Genomic DNA, 14638 nt, shown 5'->3' with positions numbered 1-14638 from the left:
TTTGCCATGCAGCTGGTCTGATAAAGGCTCTTCCATGGCCTGATCTGTACTGCAGAGTGGTTGTAAGAAGAAATTGTTGCATGTGTCTCCATACCTGGACCTTGATAATGTTCCCCACACTGCCAGTGGTTGTGGAATTATTCCCTATGCACAAGTGACATCGTGTTAGGCTGCCACGAGGATTTGGAAGTAATTCTTTTATATGGCTGGATGTACTTGTTTCTTTTTTCAAGTTGTCTGTGACCAAACCACATGCTTGTGTGTGGAGGTATGTATATTCCACATTGACTGGCTTTTCAGACCAGCTTTTCTAATTTTGGAATGATGATCATTATCTAGTCTGACTGTCTGAACAACCAAGGCTTACCTGCAAAATGTGCATTGGGCTTTCCTATCCCGAGTTCAGTGTCACCTGCTGGGTTCTCCACTCTGCCATCTACAAACTAAAGTGAGGTATACTTTAATTGAAGGCAAGGCCTGAGGCTATGTATAAGAGTTGCTGCAGACAAGTTCTGTGGTACCCAGGTCAGGCAAGAAGATTTAATGATCTCTCCTGCCCTGAAATCCAGAGCAATGCAATCAGTCTAATTATCTGAAATTGGTCAGTTATATATCTATGCCCACACTTGAAAACCCATGAAAACTTGAATACGTTGCTGCTTTTATTCATTGCAGTTCAAATCAAACTTGAAAAATGAGTTTGTTTTTTTTTAAGATATCCTTGTTTTGGAAGCTCAGGAAAATATGAATCATCAGGATATTAAAAACATGTACCCCTACCTTGGTGAGGCAGAAAAAGGTGTGTTTGGAGAAAAGTACAGTGTAAGTTCAAGGTGTTTACTTTTATATTCCATGTTGGGCCCGGAAGCACCTTCCAAAGTTCCAAAGCATTTTCTGTTTAGTAGCTAACATTATGCCCTTGAAGATTTTATATGGAAATTAAATCAATTACTATTTCTGTAATGCAATTCCAGTTTTATTAGAAACACTGCAATTTTAATATATTTAATTTTTTTATTATAAATAATAAATATATAAATATATATTTATCAATATAAAGATGTATATAATATTTTTATTAGTTATTTTTAATTTTAATCTAACATTTTAATATGTTGGTCAGTATTGATCTGAAAAATCTATGTGTGATAATATGTGTATGGTGTAAAGTATGACTCAGCTGACTTGGATTTATCCTATGTAAGAACAAAATTTGGCTAGTATCATAAAGTTTGGCAGCCTCAGTTTCCCCATCAGTATAATGGCACTTATATATTTTCTTGCCTACTCTTTTGCTTTGCAATTCATGGATAAAAAAGCAGTTTCTAGCTAATGCATATTTAATAGCAATACATAAAGTTCTTGTGATGTAAGTAATGCTCCTTCTAAAATGCTAATATACTAAATGTGACCTTAGCAACTCATTGTTGTAAATCCCAGATACATGTATTCTGCCTTGTCTCTTGGTTCCCAGCCATTCCGCTGGCACTGAAGTGCTACCTTTTCTTCTGACTTCTCTGATCTATGTCTGATTTGACTTCTGTTATATTAGGCTTTTTAAATAGTTGATTCATTCCTTTCTGGTTTTACTTTTTCTTATATTCATCTAGTCTATGTTAAAAGTACCGTGGGTTTGTGCTAAACTAATGGTAATGTTTCTTTTCTTTTGCATTTTCATTGCAGTTCCTTCCAGTTTGTAGCTTTTTCGCTGCAGCTTTATTTCCTGTGGGTGTTTTAAGTGAAACATTTGCAACAGCATTAATTTTCCTGTGAAAACAGTGGAATGATGTCAAGTTTCATTATATGAACAGTCTTAATTGGTGTTGTAATGCAGTTTGTATGTGTAGCTCACGTTGTATGAACTTCATGTTGTTACATGATCAAGTTGGTATTTTACCAAGGTTGTGTATATGATATTGGTACCACCTAATCAACAACGTATTTGAGAATGTTTTTGCTTTGTATTTATGAACTTGCTTGTAGGGGAATGTAACAATATGTAGCAGCAGGATTAGAGGTAGTTTACTATGTAGTAGTGAGCATGGAGCTATTTTCAAAGCATAAGAATGTTTGGGTTAAGTCGGGATGTTTGGTCTTTATGATTTTCCTCAGGCAACTGGTAAGTTTTGTTCACAGGGCTGTAGCATGCTCCCATGGGCTGGGAGCCAAAGGGAAGATGGGATACACTGTAAGGGACTGGTGGGGCCAGGGAGCCAAGAGATCTCCATGCGTATTCCGTGCTGTACATGAATCACCACAGGCCTGAAATGCTGCCCCAGCCAGTAGGTGACACAGCTGGAACCTGCTGTTATAGTTCAGGTTTCTGCTTGGCTTCCGGGGAGACTCTCCATCTTTTCACTTTGGTGTCTTGGAAGTAAGCTAGAAATTAGCAGTGTTGAACTGGTGAACTGAAAAAAAATCAACCTACATGCAGATCCAAAGTGCACATTCAGCACAGAGAGCCAAATATGTACCTGTGCAGAGCACAGCAATATGTGCACTGTCGTGATTGTGCAAAGAACTGCCACCACAAAAGGAGAGTTGGAAGCTACAGTCTCATAAATCTAACCTCTATCATCCTGTGTTTCTAAAAAGAAGGCACATAAAATTACTGTGATGCCTTTGAGACTCAAGCATCTGTAGCACTGTATGTACATGCTAAAGTAGTAGCTGATAAGTGTTTCTTCATTTGCCACCCATAAAAATGGCAGGAGACTATTCCTTTTGACCCTACCTTGTCAATTCTGCTTAGGATGTCAGCTTCCAAGGGCTGTCTTGTGTGCCTTGGTGCCTTCCTAGCAATTGGGGATCATTTGTTCAGCTGGAAATAAAGTGTCACCTTTAACTTTATTATTGTGTCAGCATTATCTGCTTGGTAAATTTTGTCTAATGTTTATTGACGAGAAGAATTGTTGAAAGGCATTTGTTGGTACAATGTGCCCTTTCAGAAAAGCTGTCCATAAGGCATTTCTTTTTGATAATATTAAGTTTGGAAAATCAGCGATCAAATGTTGGATAGAAATGCCTGTCTTATCAAATCCTGCCCTCTGCCATTTCCAATGGTTCTGCCATAGACAGCTGACTCAGGAAATTTTACTGAAACCCCATTTTTCATATTTTCACCATGGCACAGTATTTGACAATACAGCAAAGTTAGCTGAAACAAATGCATATTTTATGATCATAACTTCATTCCACCTGTTTTCTTTCTGATTTCAGGTTCTGGTAATATAGAAAGTTTGTGGGGGTTGGGTTATATCCACCCATTAGTGGATATAACCTTTAAAGGGCTTTAATTTGTTTGGCCCTGTGTAGTAAGACTGTAGTCTCACTGCTTCCAGTCTAGGAGTATTTCTGGTGTTCATGTTTATACTTGGGTTTTCTTCAGAAAAGGCTCAAAGGAACTGTGTTATTTTTACTATCTCTTGTGCAGAATAACAGAAGGACCTTGGGGTCATTCTGCCTTTGCTCATCAGCTGTAGGATCTGGGCTGGGTGTTGTCTCTTCAGGATGTTGACTTCCCAAGATCCAGCTGCTTTGTGTTTATTCAGTCCCAGCTGATGCTATCTCCTTTTGTTCCTGGGTTTTAGGCCCTGTTAAAATACAAATAATAAATAATGACTAAGGAAAAGAGGTTTTGCTTTTCTTGACAGTCATATTGCTATTTGTCCAGAGATAAGTGAGTGGGTTAGTAGCAGTTATACTTTAGCTGGTTGCTAGTTGACTATTATGAAAAAGAAATAATCCTCACTTGCAGTACGCAGTATGGCAGTAATCACCACTCTTGTTTCTTGTGGCTCCTGGAAGAGAAGCCTGGTGATAGAACACAAGCTGCTGATTCTCCTGCTTACACTTTGTTAATTGGTGGTATAACTTCTCTGCATATTTAATTCTGTAATTGTTACATGGATGTTATGCACTCATGAATGCGAGTAGATGTATGAGGAAGGAAACCTTTATAATGTATAGTCCACACAGGGACAAATTGCTCACTTCTGCTAAATTGTAGATTTTGCTCTGGTTGAACAAAACACACAAGCATGTATAGAACAGTGACATGCACAATTCCTCTGATCTCAAGGAAGAACAAATAAAAGAAAACAAACACTTCTAATGCCTTGTTTGCTTTTAAGAGAACAAGTAAATTATTTGAAAAAGGGGAGAACTGTTTTGTGCTCTTTAAACTAGCAGTGTTTAGACTCCTCTGGACTGAGCTTTGTGCTTTTGAATTGCATTCTGCAAGAGATCTGGTTTGGGAAATAGTTGAATGAAGTTTTGGTTGAGGCCTGTAACTATCCCAGTCTTGTATTTGAAGCACAGAATATCCTGGTGATGCACGTGCTAGTTCATTTGTGTCTGTTTTAATCATTTTTACCTAGAAGCATGTGCTTTTTGTGTTCAGAAGGAATGTTGTATTCCCTGAGAAACAGTCTCTACTCCTGTTGTGTGTCCCTCTCCTGTGTCCTTACCTGTGCTGCATGCTCTGTTTAAGGAACGTGTAGCTTTCTCAGATGCATGTCTGTATGAATGCCAGTACATCCTACCTGGTGATAATGAGATCTCTTTCCATCCTTCCCTTTAGGTTGTGTGGAGGAAACTTGGAGATGCTGCAGGGTCGTGCCCTGGAATTAGACAACATTTGTCAGGAAATCAATATAAAGGACCTATGTAAAAGGCCCTGAGCAAGTCCTCTCTCAGAAGATAAAGTGTTTGAACTGCCGATGAGACAGAAAGAACTGATTGTGCCCACTGTGACTTCTCAGCTGATGATGGGATGTCTGTATGCACTAAACAAGACTTTGTTGGAAACCAGTGGAGATTCTGCACAGAGGTCTTTCAGAGGAGCCCTGTGGTCAGTGTTCCTGAATACTGCTGTTTTGGTACACTGGCTAGTGAAACACTGCTGCTGCATCATCGCTTCAACAAACCACACTTAGAAACACTGAGGTATTTCCATCCTAACTAAAATAGAATTAGGATTCTGCAGGAGTTACATGAAATAAGTTTTATTTTGCTTAGTTATATGAATCTCTAGGTTCTAGTCTGAATGAATTTTCCACTGGATTTAACAGAGGTTTTTCACCAGACTGGAGAGACATTGATAAACTGTGCCTTTGGTGTCTGCAGTTTTGGGAAAGTCACTTCTTGGTTACTCGCACTTCAGTCTGTAAAATATTGGTTAATGGTGCTTAGGCAATTTCCAGATGTTTTTTTTGCTTTGGTAGAATACCTGCCTTTGGAGGTGCTAGAAGACCATAAAGTCTCCCAACCAGCCAGTAGTGTAGCATAACTACAGTACTTGTAGTGAAACACAATTTCTTTCTAAATGAAAGTAAAGCCAGCTTTCTTTTCCATTCACTTTGATGCACATCTTCTGAAGATGTGTATAATGTGTGCAGCCCTTTAATGAACAGACTAAGGTATCACCATTGCAAGTCTCAAATCAGAATTTCCATCACAGTTGGTTTTTGGAAAGTATTTTCCAATTGTCAGGATGCTAATTTCTACTGTTTAATTTAGAGACATGCTGGTGTATTTAAAAAGAGCCTATAAGGATCTAAGAGATTGCACTGCATAATAAAAAAAAAGCTTTTCTCGCTACTGTAGCGTTCTTTAAAAAAAAAAAAAGAAGTTTTATTATACTCAGAGCATGTCTTTCATTACTATGAGGCAGAAAGCTCTTGTTCAGATTGCCTGAGATTTGACCAGACAGCACCCTAGCTGTGCTTAGTTTATTTTTATCTATGTGTATGATACTAGTTGTGTGTATTGAACTGCAATGATAGGTATTTTGTGTATATCTAAAAGCAATGATAGTTTCATGTATGAATGTGCAACAGGCTTGTGACTGAATACTGTTGCTTAACTTTTTACTGTAGCTAAGCATCAAAAAGACTCATAAAAGTTTAAGAAAATAGGAATGCAACAATTCCTGGGTTTCTGGTTTGTTCTTGGTTATTAAGATTTTAGCTCAAGTCAGAACCTCTGTTTTCTCTGAGCTTGCAACATGCTGTATTTGTGGGCTATTTGCAGTGGAATGTAGCTTGGTCACTGTATAACCTTTTGTTATATAGGAGTATCATGTAAAGCTGCTAATTGTCTTCAGAAAAAGTGTGTTACTTTGCAGCAGTATTTATAATGGTTTCTGTTGTTATTTTTACCTGGTACCATTTGACATAAGGCTTCTAATCCAGCATTGCTTATCAGGCTAAACTCCTGTTCACCCTGTCTCCTTGAGTTAGAAATGCAGAATCCTGCCTTCCATTTTGAAATGTTGCACTCTTGCATAATTCTTATATATTAGCCAAACAGTTGTCTGTTATCGTTACATGTTGTTTTCTCCCATACTTATTGTTTGCATAGTTAAATTGTTGTATTCCTATATATCTATATATATGTATGAAGAAATGTAAAACTTGTACTTGTGCCTGCAGTATGTATGTGCAGGAGCTGATTTGAGGGACGCTGGTCTTTTGACACTACACTTGTGTAAATTTTGATACTGTATTAAAACTATTTTTTTACAGTTCTGTATACGATTGAGTATCAAGTATCTGTGTTCATCTTAGCAATGGTAATAAATTATAGAATCTCACTGTTGTTTGCTCTCCTTTAATGACTGAAGCTGCAAGGCACTTGGGCTCACATGCATTTGCTTTGAAGGAGCTGTTTGAAACGTTTCTTGCTTGGCTGAGAAATTAGCTGCATGTTGGGATTTTTTTTTTTTTTTTTTTCACTTTCTTTCCAGGTGTCGAAAATCCCAATATGGGGACTTGCTTATCTCTTTCATGCTAACTGATGCACCTACTGTATGTATTTATATATTGGCAGCAGGGCACCATGGGGCAGCTCCAGGTGGCCACCAGTCACATGCCCTATGTGAGGAGCATGAAGTCCCCAGTTGTGCTGCAAGGGCAGCCCTAGGTCACTGTGCAGCATCCTTCCTCTCCCTTTCTTTCAGAGTGCAGCTTTGAGGCAAGGAGAAGGCAATGTGGAGCTCCTGGAGCTGTCTTTTCTCAGGTAAGAGTTGCTGGGATGTTCCTGGTACTGGGGGAGGCTGGTTATGTCTCACTGTGTGTGTTGGTCACCTCTTGTGCCCATCACATCTCTGCCCCAGGACCAGACTCCCTTATCCTTTTGTGGGCTGTGTGTGTCAGGGGAATGTGCAGCAGAAGGGCTGCCTGGTACTACTTCTTCTGCCAGGGAGCAGAAAACTTGCACTAAATTTTCTGGGGACAAAAAAAATTACTTAGTACAATCAATGTCTTGAAATTTATAAATCCTGTGGGGGCATCTAAAAATACAGCTTAGTAAGAGGAGGGAGTGAGCAGTGTGTGGAGAAGAGGATCAGTGCTCTGGAGGGGTCCTGTAGCCTGCTGCTGATAGGTCTCTGTGCTAATGAGTAAAGATTGCTGTAGCAGTTACAAACCTTCATCTCGTCTGTCTTGCTCTCTGCCTACACGCTTAGGTGCTTTTCAGTCAAATGGAATCACACCAAGCCTCATAGGCTCCTCATTCAGTTGTTTTTAGCTTAATTCTGCTTCAGTCAAAAATTTGTACACGGTGTTATGGGGCTATTCCCAGCGTCAGAGCTGAGAGCTGAGCATGAATGAGCTGTAAAATTCACTATGTAAGTTAATTTTAAATAGCACTTGCATTAGCAGATGTAGTGACGGGATTTTCTATTTTAGAGAGGAGAAAAGCTGCTTTGCCTAAGAGTTAGAAGGTAAAGAGTGGCAGTTTGCTTTTCAGCGAGTGAATGGTTTCAGTAGAGCCCTTTCCCCAAAGGTTGCTGTTGATGGACATGTTTATGAGGATGGCATGAAGCCAGCATGCCCTGTTTTACATTTTGAGCACAGCCAGCCCAAGCAGCCTCCGTGAGATGGAGACAACACATGGCCCTCTGCTCCTTCATGCTGCCTGAACCTCCAAACACCCCACAGTCTTTCTGTGTTTCTGTCAGGTGACTCTCCAACAAATACCACTCTTTCCAAGGCACTGGCTTGTTGAATTTTTTATATGTTTTCAAAATAAGTCCCAGGGTGGTGTGAACTCTTCATATGGATCTTACCAGTTTGATACAGAAGAGAGTGGTTCAGCCATTTTTTTCCCCTCTTTGAGGGAGGGGAAAAAAAATTGATTTAGGCTGTCCTTTATTGTGAACTACTACAGAACACAGTAGCAAATGCAGCTGCTGGGTATAGAATGCCAAGACCTCCTTACATCTTCACACTTGTGTTTTCCAGGCTCGGGTGAACCACATACACAGCTATGAGTGTCCTCAAGCCAGCAACTAGCTCTGCAACTCCAAAAACTTGAAGGTAAGAAGAGATGACTCTACAGCAGCTCTGCCTGGATTTCATACATAGAGGTTCTGTATTCTATATTATGTATCAAGCTGGGTTGCCTTGCGATTATGGTACTTGCTAGCCCATGCAGTCAGGCCCAAAAGTGATCACAAGATGGTGTTCGCCAGAACTGACAACTCCCATCTGATACATGCAGTGTGGGAAGCAAAGGCAAAGTAGAAAACACAAAAGGAGGAAAGAGCAAGTTATCTTGCTGGTAGTAACCTCTCCTCATCCTTGTGACTCCAGACTCTTCACGGGTTTTATGTCCCAGAAACAGAAGGCGTGGATGAGATTTTCAAAATGTGGAAGCTTTACTAATTAGAAAACTTACAAATACTCATGGGGAATGATGAAAAATAAATAAAACCATGGCATCTTCAGAGATTGATATGAGGTCTTTGCTGGCCGTGCTGGAGTGGTTCTTTTCATGCAACTAGCTGGTGAAGAGGAAGCCCAGGGATTTTGTTACGTGCTTCCATCTGAAACAGCTTCCTAAACACCTGGTTCAAACAAAAGTGCCAAAATCATAATAATTAATTATTTAATATGTTTCTTAGAACATTATGATTGCTCCCCATTTGAATAAGAATTTGGTTTAAGGATCTCTTCATTGGAGTGGCTATGGCCCTGAAGTTTGAAGGTTTTACCCCCTACAGGGGGTAAACAGGTTGAAGTAGATTTTTAAAATACTTTATTTTAAAGTCTTCAGATGAAAAAGTAAAGGAAAAGAAAGATGTCTAGAACCCATCCCCAGAGTCAGGAAAGAAAGAGAACAAAGGAAGAGGTTTGCAGACCTGTCCTGCCAGCATCCAAGCTGCAAGTGAATCTTGTGCAGTGCTGCTGTGACTAATGGTGCAAACCATTTGCTGTGGAGCTCACCTGTGTGCATGGCAGTTATGAGGGACTTAGAGAAAGGCTGTGTAAGAAAGAAGGTGCTTTAATATTTTCACATACAATTTTAGAGATTATAAATTTTTTTTAGCGTTGCTCTAGGTAAATGCCAGAGAACAGGGTTGGCTTATGAGCAGTGGTGTTCCCTGGGCCTGAAGACCTCAGCTGGAGAGCAGGAGGAGGCACGTTTTTTTCAAGAAGCTTTGAGAGTCCCCAGTGACATGAGGACATTTTGGCTCAGGTGAATGCACTGAGCCCTGATAAACCATAGCATCACTCCTGGCTTAAGCATAAAGGTCAGACAGTGAAAGAAAAACACTGAATTTTCGAGGTGGCCTTTCAAAATCGGATCCAGTTTGTTGTCAGAGTGGTGGGAATTGGCCTGAACATCAGTCTGTGGCATGGAGCTGTCGGGCTGCTCTGTTTACACAGGCATTAGACTTCATAAGAGAGGAAACACACAATCTAAAAATACTTCATTTTTCACTCTCTGCTGAAGGGGAAGTGTTCACAGCCTGCTGCATGTGCCCACTTAGAAAGCCCCAGAGCCCACCCTACACAATCTTTAAAATCCCAGGAAAAGAACACCATTAAACATGGAAACGTTTCCATGGGAACTGTTCCTTGACTCCTGCTAATAAAATAGACCTGTAACACAAATGGTAACAGGTCCCAATTTCTGCACAAAACTACAAAAGGTGAACACTACAAAGGGAACCAGTAAAGAGCAGCAGTGTAAATCAACGAAATGGGTAAATTAGGTACATGCGTGCATGCCTCCCCACGAAAAAGTCTCAAGCATATAAACAAAGCCCTTGGGGAGGAAAAAAAAAAAAAAAAGATCATTTTAATTATAGCACATTCAGCCAAGATAAACCCCATGGATTGTGTGAAATCAGGTTTGTTCTTCTGATACACAGCAGGAAACTCTGTAGCCGATCAAACATGTTGAGGGAGGCTGTCTTGCTAATTGCTGCTCCTAGCTGAGCCAAAGCAAACTATTTAGACAAAGGAGAGAATTCACTTTTTATTTAGGATTAATGATGAAATAGCATGTCTGGATGGGCTTCACAATAACACTATATTTCCTTTGCGGGGGGAAAACTCCCCAAACCAATAAAAACTAAGAAAACCCACCATGTCTTAATTCAGTAAAATAATTGGAGAATTAACCCCTTGCTTCAGGCTGGAACCCCAACATGTGCTTACAGTTAAGTGCAAGATGAATGATGTCTTGAATAAGGCCTTTCCTTCAATCACTGCAGATAATTAAATTAATTTTAAAGGCTTCTTTACAAGCATTCTTGTATGTTATTGCATTACATGGATGTTAAAGCAGTAAATTCTTTTCTTTCTCTTGTGATTTTCATACTTCCTCTTTTGGTTTCTGGTTTGGTCTTTTTGTTTTGTTTGGTTTTTTTATTATTATTTTATTTTTTAAGACTGTTATGGCCATTTTGAAGCATCCTTTTGGCTTTCTCTCCCTAAAGATCCTGTTTTGTGCTGGGTATTTTGGGACTTGGATGCACTAGTTGGGCACTCTCTGGAGGTTTTATTTTCCTCCTATGCTTTTCTCTTACAGCATGCAAGTGGTGTCTCAGAGCAGCTTAGCTGAATATTAGCATTTCTGGCCAAGGGCAAAGAAAACCTAAGTGGCAGGGGTGAAGCTGTGAGACTGAATACCAGAAATGAGTTCTTCTCAGACCTGGTTGACTACACTTGGACAGCAGGACTTGAATCACTGTTGTTCAGGCCAGGTTGTTGTGTGTCCCAACAGAAAAGTGGAACAATGCTCCACTAAGCAACACTCCACTAAGTAACTTACTAAGTAAGTGCAGCCTAGTTCGTGGGAAGTGGATGAAAAGATGGAGATAGGTTGAAGACTGCTTCTTACTGTTGTGTAACAGGTCCAAGTGATTACTCTAGGCCTATTTTCTTTTATGTCAAGCTTTGCATATGCATAACTGCAAAAACTGCTTCTTGGAGGACCCCTGCTCTGGGTGGAGCTATCTAGAAAGAGAAATCTTCTGTAGCACGGGAAGAAGTCTTCTCTCCAAGGAAAAAGATGTCATGAATATGCCTCTACATCTCAAGCTTTGTGATTCAGTTTCAGTCTCACTGAACAACGATCCTCCCTGCCCTTGCTTGGCTGCCTCCTGACACCCCTGTCCATCAGCTCCCTAAAGAAATGTTAATGTTGGTGTGCCCAGTGTCATCCTTCTGCACCAGAGCACTGTGCTTTGCTGGCAGGACTGCTGGCAGGCTTGAATAGCCAACAGGTCTCTGAGACAGGAAGGTGAGCATATGTTAGATGCCTTTACAGATGAAAACACTTTTTGTGTGTGTGCGTGTGTGTGTGTGTGTGTGTGTGTGTAAAAAAAAAAAGACACATCGTAGCTATGGAGCCTTTCATAATGATTCATAAATTAAGAGCTGCTACCGAACATGTGCACAGTATAGTAAGAGAATCATATATATTTTATTTTCCTTGTTGTCAGGATCAATATGTAGCATGGTACAGCCTCCCTTTTGCTCAGGTCCTCACATGTGCTCTGTGGGTCTCCATGCAGTCCACACGTGTGCACAGGCTTTATCTGAAGGCCACTGAAACAAGCAGGCTTAGGTTAGCATATGGCCTGGGGTGGAGTGCATCTAGAGGGTGATGCAGGTGGATGTTACACTCTTCTAAGCAGTCAGTTCTCTGCAATAATGCCCAAAAGGCAGCATGTTTCTCGTGTTAAGGGTCCCAGCACAGTTTCTTGGCTTTCCTAATAAGGATACTTATATAAAATATAAAAAGAGAATGCAAAGTAAAACCAAAAAAGTAAAAAAGTCTGTAGCCAAATTGCTCACTTGTATATTGACATTCTGTGGCATCTTGAATGAGTGATTTCTAAGTAAAACATTCTCCTTTGGGATGGTCTGCTAGCCACAGTCAGGTATATGTTAAACAAAATGAAAGATTCTGCCTCTCAGAGATTAATTATAGCTAGAAATTTTGTTAAAATGTTTGTCTTAACTGTTCTACTAATAATTTTAGAAGGGGGAGAAAATGTAAAATAGTGATGAACGATTAAACCTTGTCTCCATAAATGCTATTAAGAACTTTAGAAGAAAAATTCAATAGATGTTGAAGGCAGTATACTCTGAGATGGCATGACTAGAAGAGCAAAGCTACATAATTTGCACATTACTGTTTGTTTCCAAACAGCATGATATCCACTTTATATCAGAAGGTGCCACATACCATCAAGAAAGGTCATCAGGTCCCCATGGTTGGAATAAATCCTTTCTGCGTCCCATAGGAAGAGACCATTAACTTGTCCCTAGAGCAAGGGCTCCACGTGTCAAAGCAGAGCTGCCACTTGCCTGCTTGGAAAGGGCTCGATGCACTGCCCATGGTTTGCAGCTATGTGCTTAGCTGGGCAGAGAGGGAGAAAGGCAGGAAGGCACCAGTATATTACTCTAATCATAAATTATGCCCTATGGCACCTGAAGTTCAGTCTCTAAATTCTGCACTGACCCCAGTAATTCTCTAAATTCTGCACTGACCATACCAGATGTGCTGGGTTCGCCCCTGTACCTGGGCCACCCCTTACCAACCACAGCATTACCCTGTGTTTCATCCAGTTGGATCATCACGGTGAAAATGTTTTCCTTACGTCTGCCCAGAATTTGCTGTATCTGTCTTTCATCCTTTCACTGGGAACCCCTTGGGAGAGACACACACCTTGACCTCCAGCTCCAAGCCATCCTGGTGGCCTTCATGGATTCATTCCAATCTGTCTGGGTCCATCTGGGTAGCTCAAAACTGGACCCAGCACCCCAGATGTCTCACCAGTGCTAACCTGAGAGGAAGGATCACCTCACTCAGCCCTATTTTATAAGCTCTGTAATATCGTGGCAACAAAGGCAACGTTGGTACCCTGACAGAATGGAAACCACAGGAATATTCATATACAGCATCCATAATCCATATGTGGTTCTGTGAAGTAATAACTTTACCGTGCCCAGCAAAATGTTTCTGCAAGCGCTAATGGAAAATTGAGATTGATGTAAAGGCAGGTATGTGCCAGCAGTGTGCAATAAACATGCAGCTTTAAAGGATCTTTGGAGAAATTTCTGGATTAAAAAAAGATAAAGCAGTTGCCTCAAAAAAATCAGCCCCTCCTGGAAGGAATAAAAAAAAGGGATAAAAAAAAGGAAAAAAAGGATACTCAGACTATCCAAGTAGCTTTCCTTGGCCCTTTGAATCTATTCCTTTTCTCAAGTGAAAGGTCTATGTGACCATATACTTGACTTCTCTGCTAATATTCCTGTCATAGCAGGAAGAAGGAACAATAGGGAGAAGCTGTTTTTTGATATCATTCATGTGATCTGGTCTTCTTCTGAGTGGTGCTGAGACTGGTGCAGGTAAGGGAGTATCTTTGATCTTGATGATATAATTGACACTGAGCATCCTTCAGTGATGCTTACATGCCACTTGAAAATGCCCTCTGTTTTGGTCCTGTGTTGATGACAAAGGGACTGAGGGACTTGTTCCTGCCCATGTCTCCAGCCCGGGGAGCTGTTAGGAGACCATGAAGACTTTTGCTTCCCAGGGTCTGCCCTGTTGGGGTGGAGGCTTTGTGGTTTTGTGACCAGCTGATTGTGTGAGGATGGCTTTGTGGCTGGTAACTGTCTCATTGCTTGTCACCTTGGGACATACCCTGACACACCAGCTCTAGTCTGGTTTTCTCTCTTGTGCTTTTATGTCAGAAGCGGAGAGAAGAGCAAGACTGTGCCCTCTTTCCCTCCCCCTCCAGTCTCGCAGGACTGGTTCTTCTATTTTTTTCCTCACAGCTCGCTGCTGGGCACCGTTTTGCCTGTTCCTAAACCCACTACCCCTGAGGTGCCTCGGGCGGGGCTGAGGGGCTGGGCTGTGCCCTGTGGTGGGGCAGCCGGAACTGGCCGGAACCAGCCAGAACCGGTCAGAACCAGCCAGGCCCAGCAGGAGCAGCTCTCACCCCTCCTCACAGCCCAGCCCATGCCCACCACAGGGCAGGTACTGGTGTTGTAGATTAAAAATCCCACCTTTTCTCCCTGAAGGCTGATGGAGTCTCACAACAAGCTCTGCATTTTTCAGGTGAGCTGAAGGACCTCCCTGTTCCCACAAAACCAGGCATGGTGCCCAGCTCCACAGCACCCAGCCAGTGTTGTAGTCAGAACCAGCTCCTCCCTCCCCAAACTGTCCCCCTTTCTGTGTATTTCCCTCCCCCTCCCCCTCCCCTCCAATGGAGCTGTGCAAATCTGAAAGGAAAAAAAATAATTGTGAGATTTCCTGTCATTTCATGTAATAGAGGTAAAAGAGTATTTCCTTGGGCAGAACTGCCAATGCATAAATAGTCTGTGCCTCC

At 41.2% G+C, this 14638-nt stretch overlaps 1 protein-coding gene across 3 annotated transcripts in view; it reads left to right on the top strand.

Annotated features, from left to right (window-relative positions):
• The window catches only part of CCDC85A (coiled-coil domain containing 85A), an 82392-nt gene extending 75797 nt beyond the window's left edge, over positions 1 to 6595 (top strand). For all 3 annotated transcript variants that reach the window (XM_071740367.1, XM_071740366.1, XM_071740365.1), the window contains one exon: positions 4583 to 6595. In XM_071740367.1, the coding sequence (XP_071596468.1) occupies positions 4583 to 4632 (50 nt within the window). In that variant the 3' untranslated portion in view covers positions 4633 to 6595. The remainder of the gene's footprint in view (positions 1 to 4582) is intronic.
• The last annotated feature ends 8043 nt before the right edge of the window (positions 6596 to 14638 follow it).

This window comes from Heliangelus exortis, chromosome 3 (genome assembly GCF_036169615.1).
Source record: "Heliangelus exortis chromosome 3, bHelExo1.hap1, whole genome shotgun sequence".
NCBI lineage: Eukaryota > Metazoa > Chordata > Aves > Apodiformes > Trochilidae > Heliangelus > Heliangelus exortis.
The sequence above is the reverse complement of the archived record's forward strand: the minus strand, read 5'-3'. Positions and strand labels throughout refer to the sequence as shown.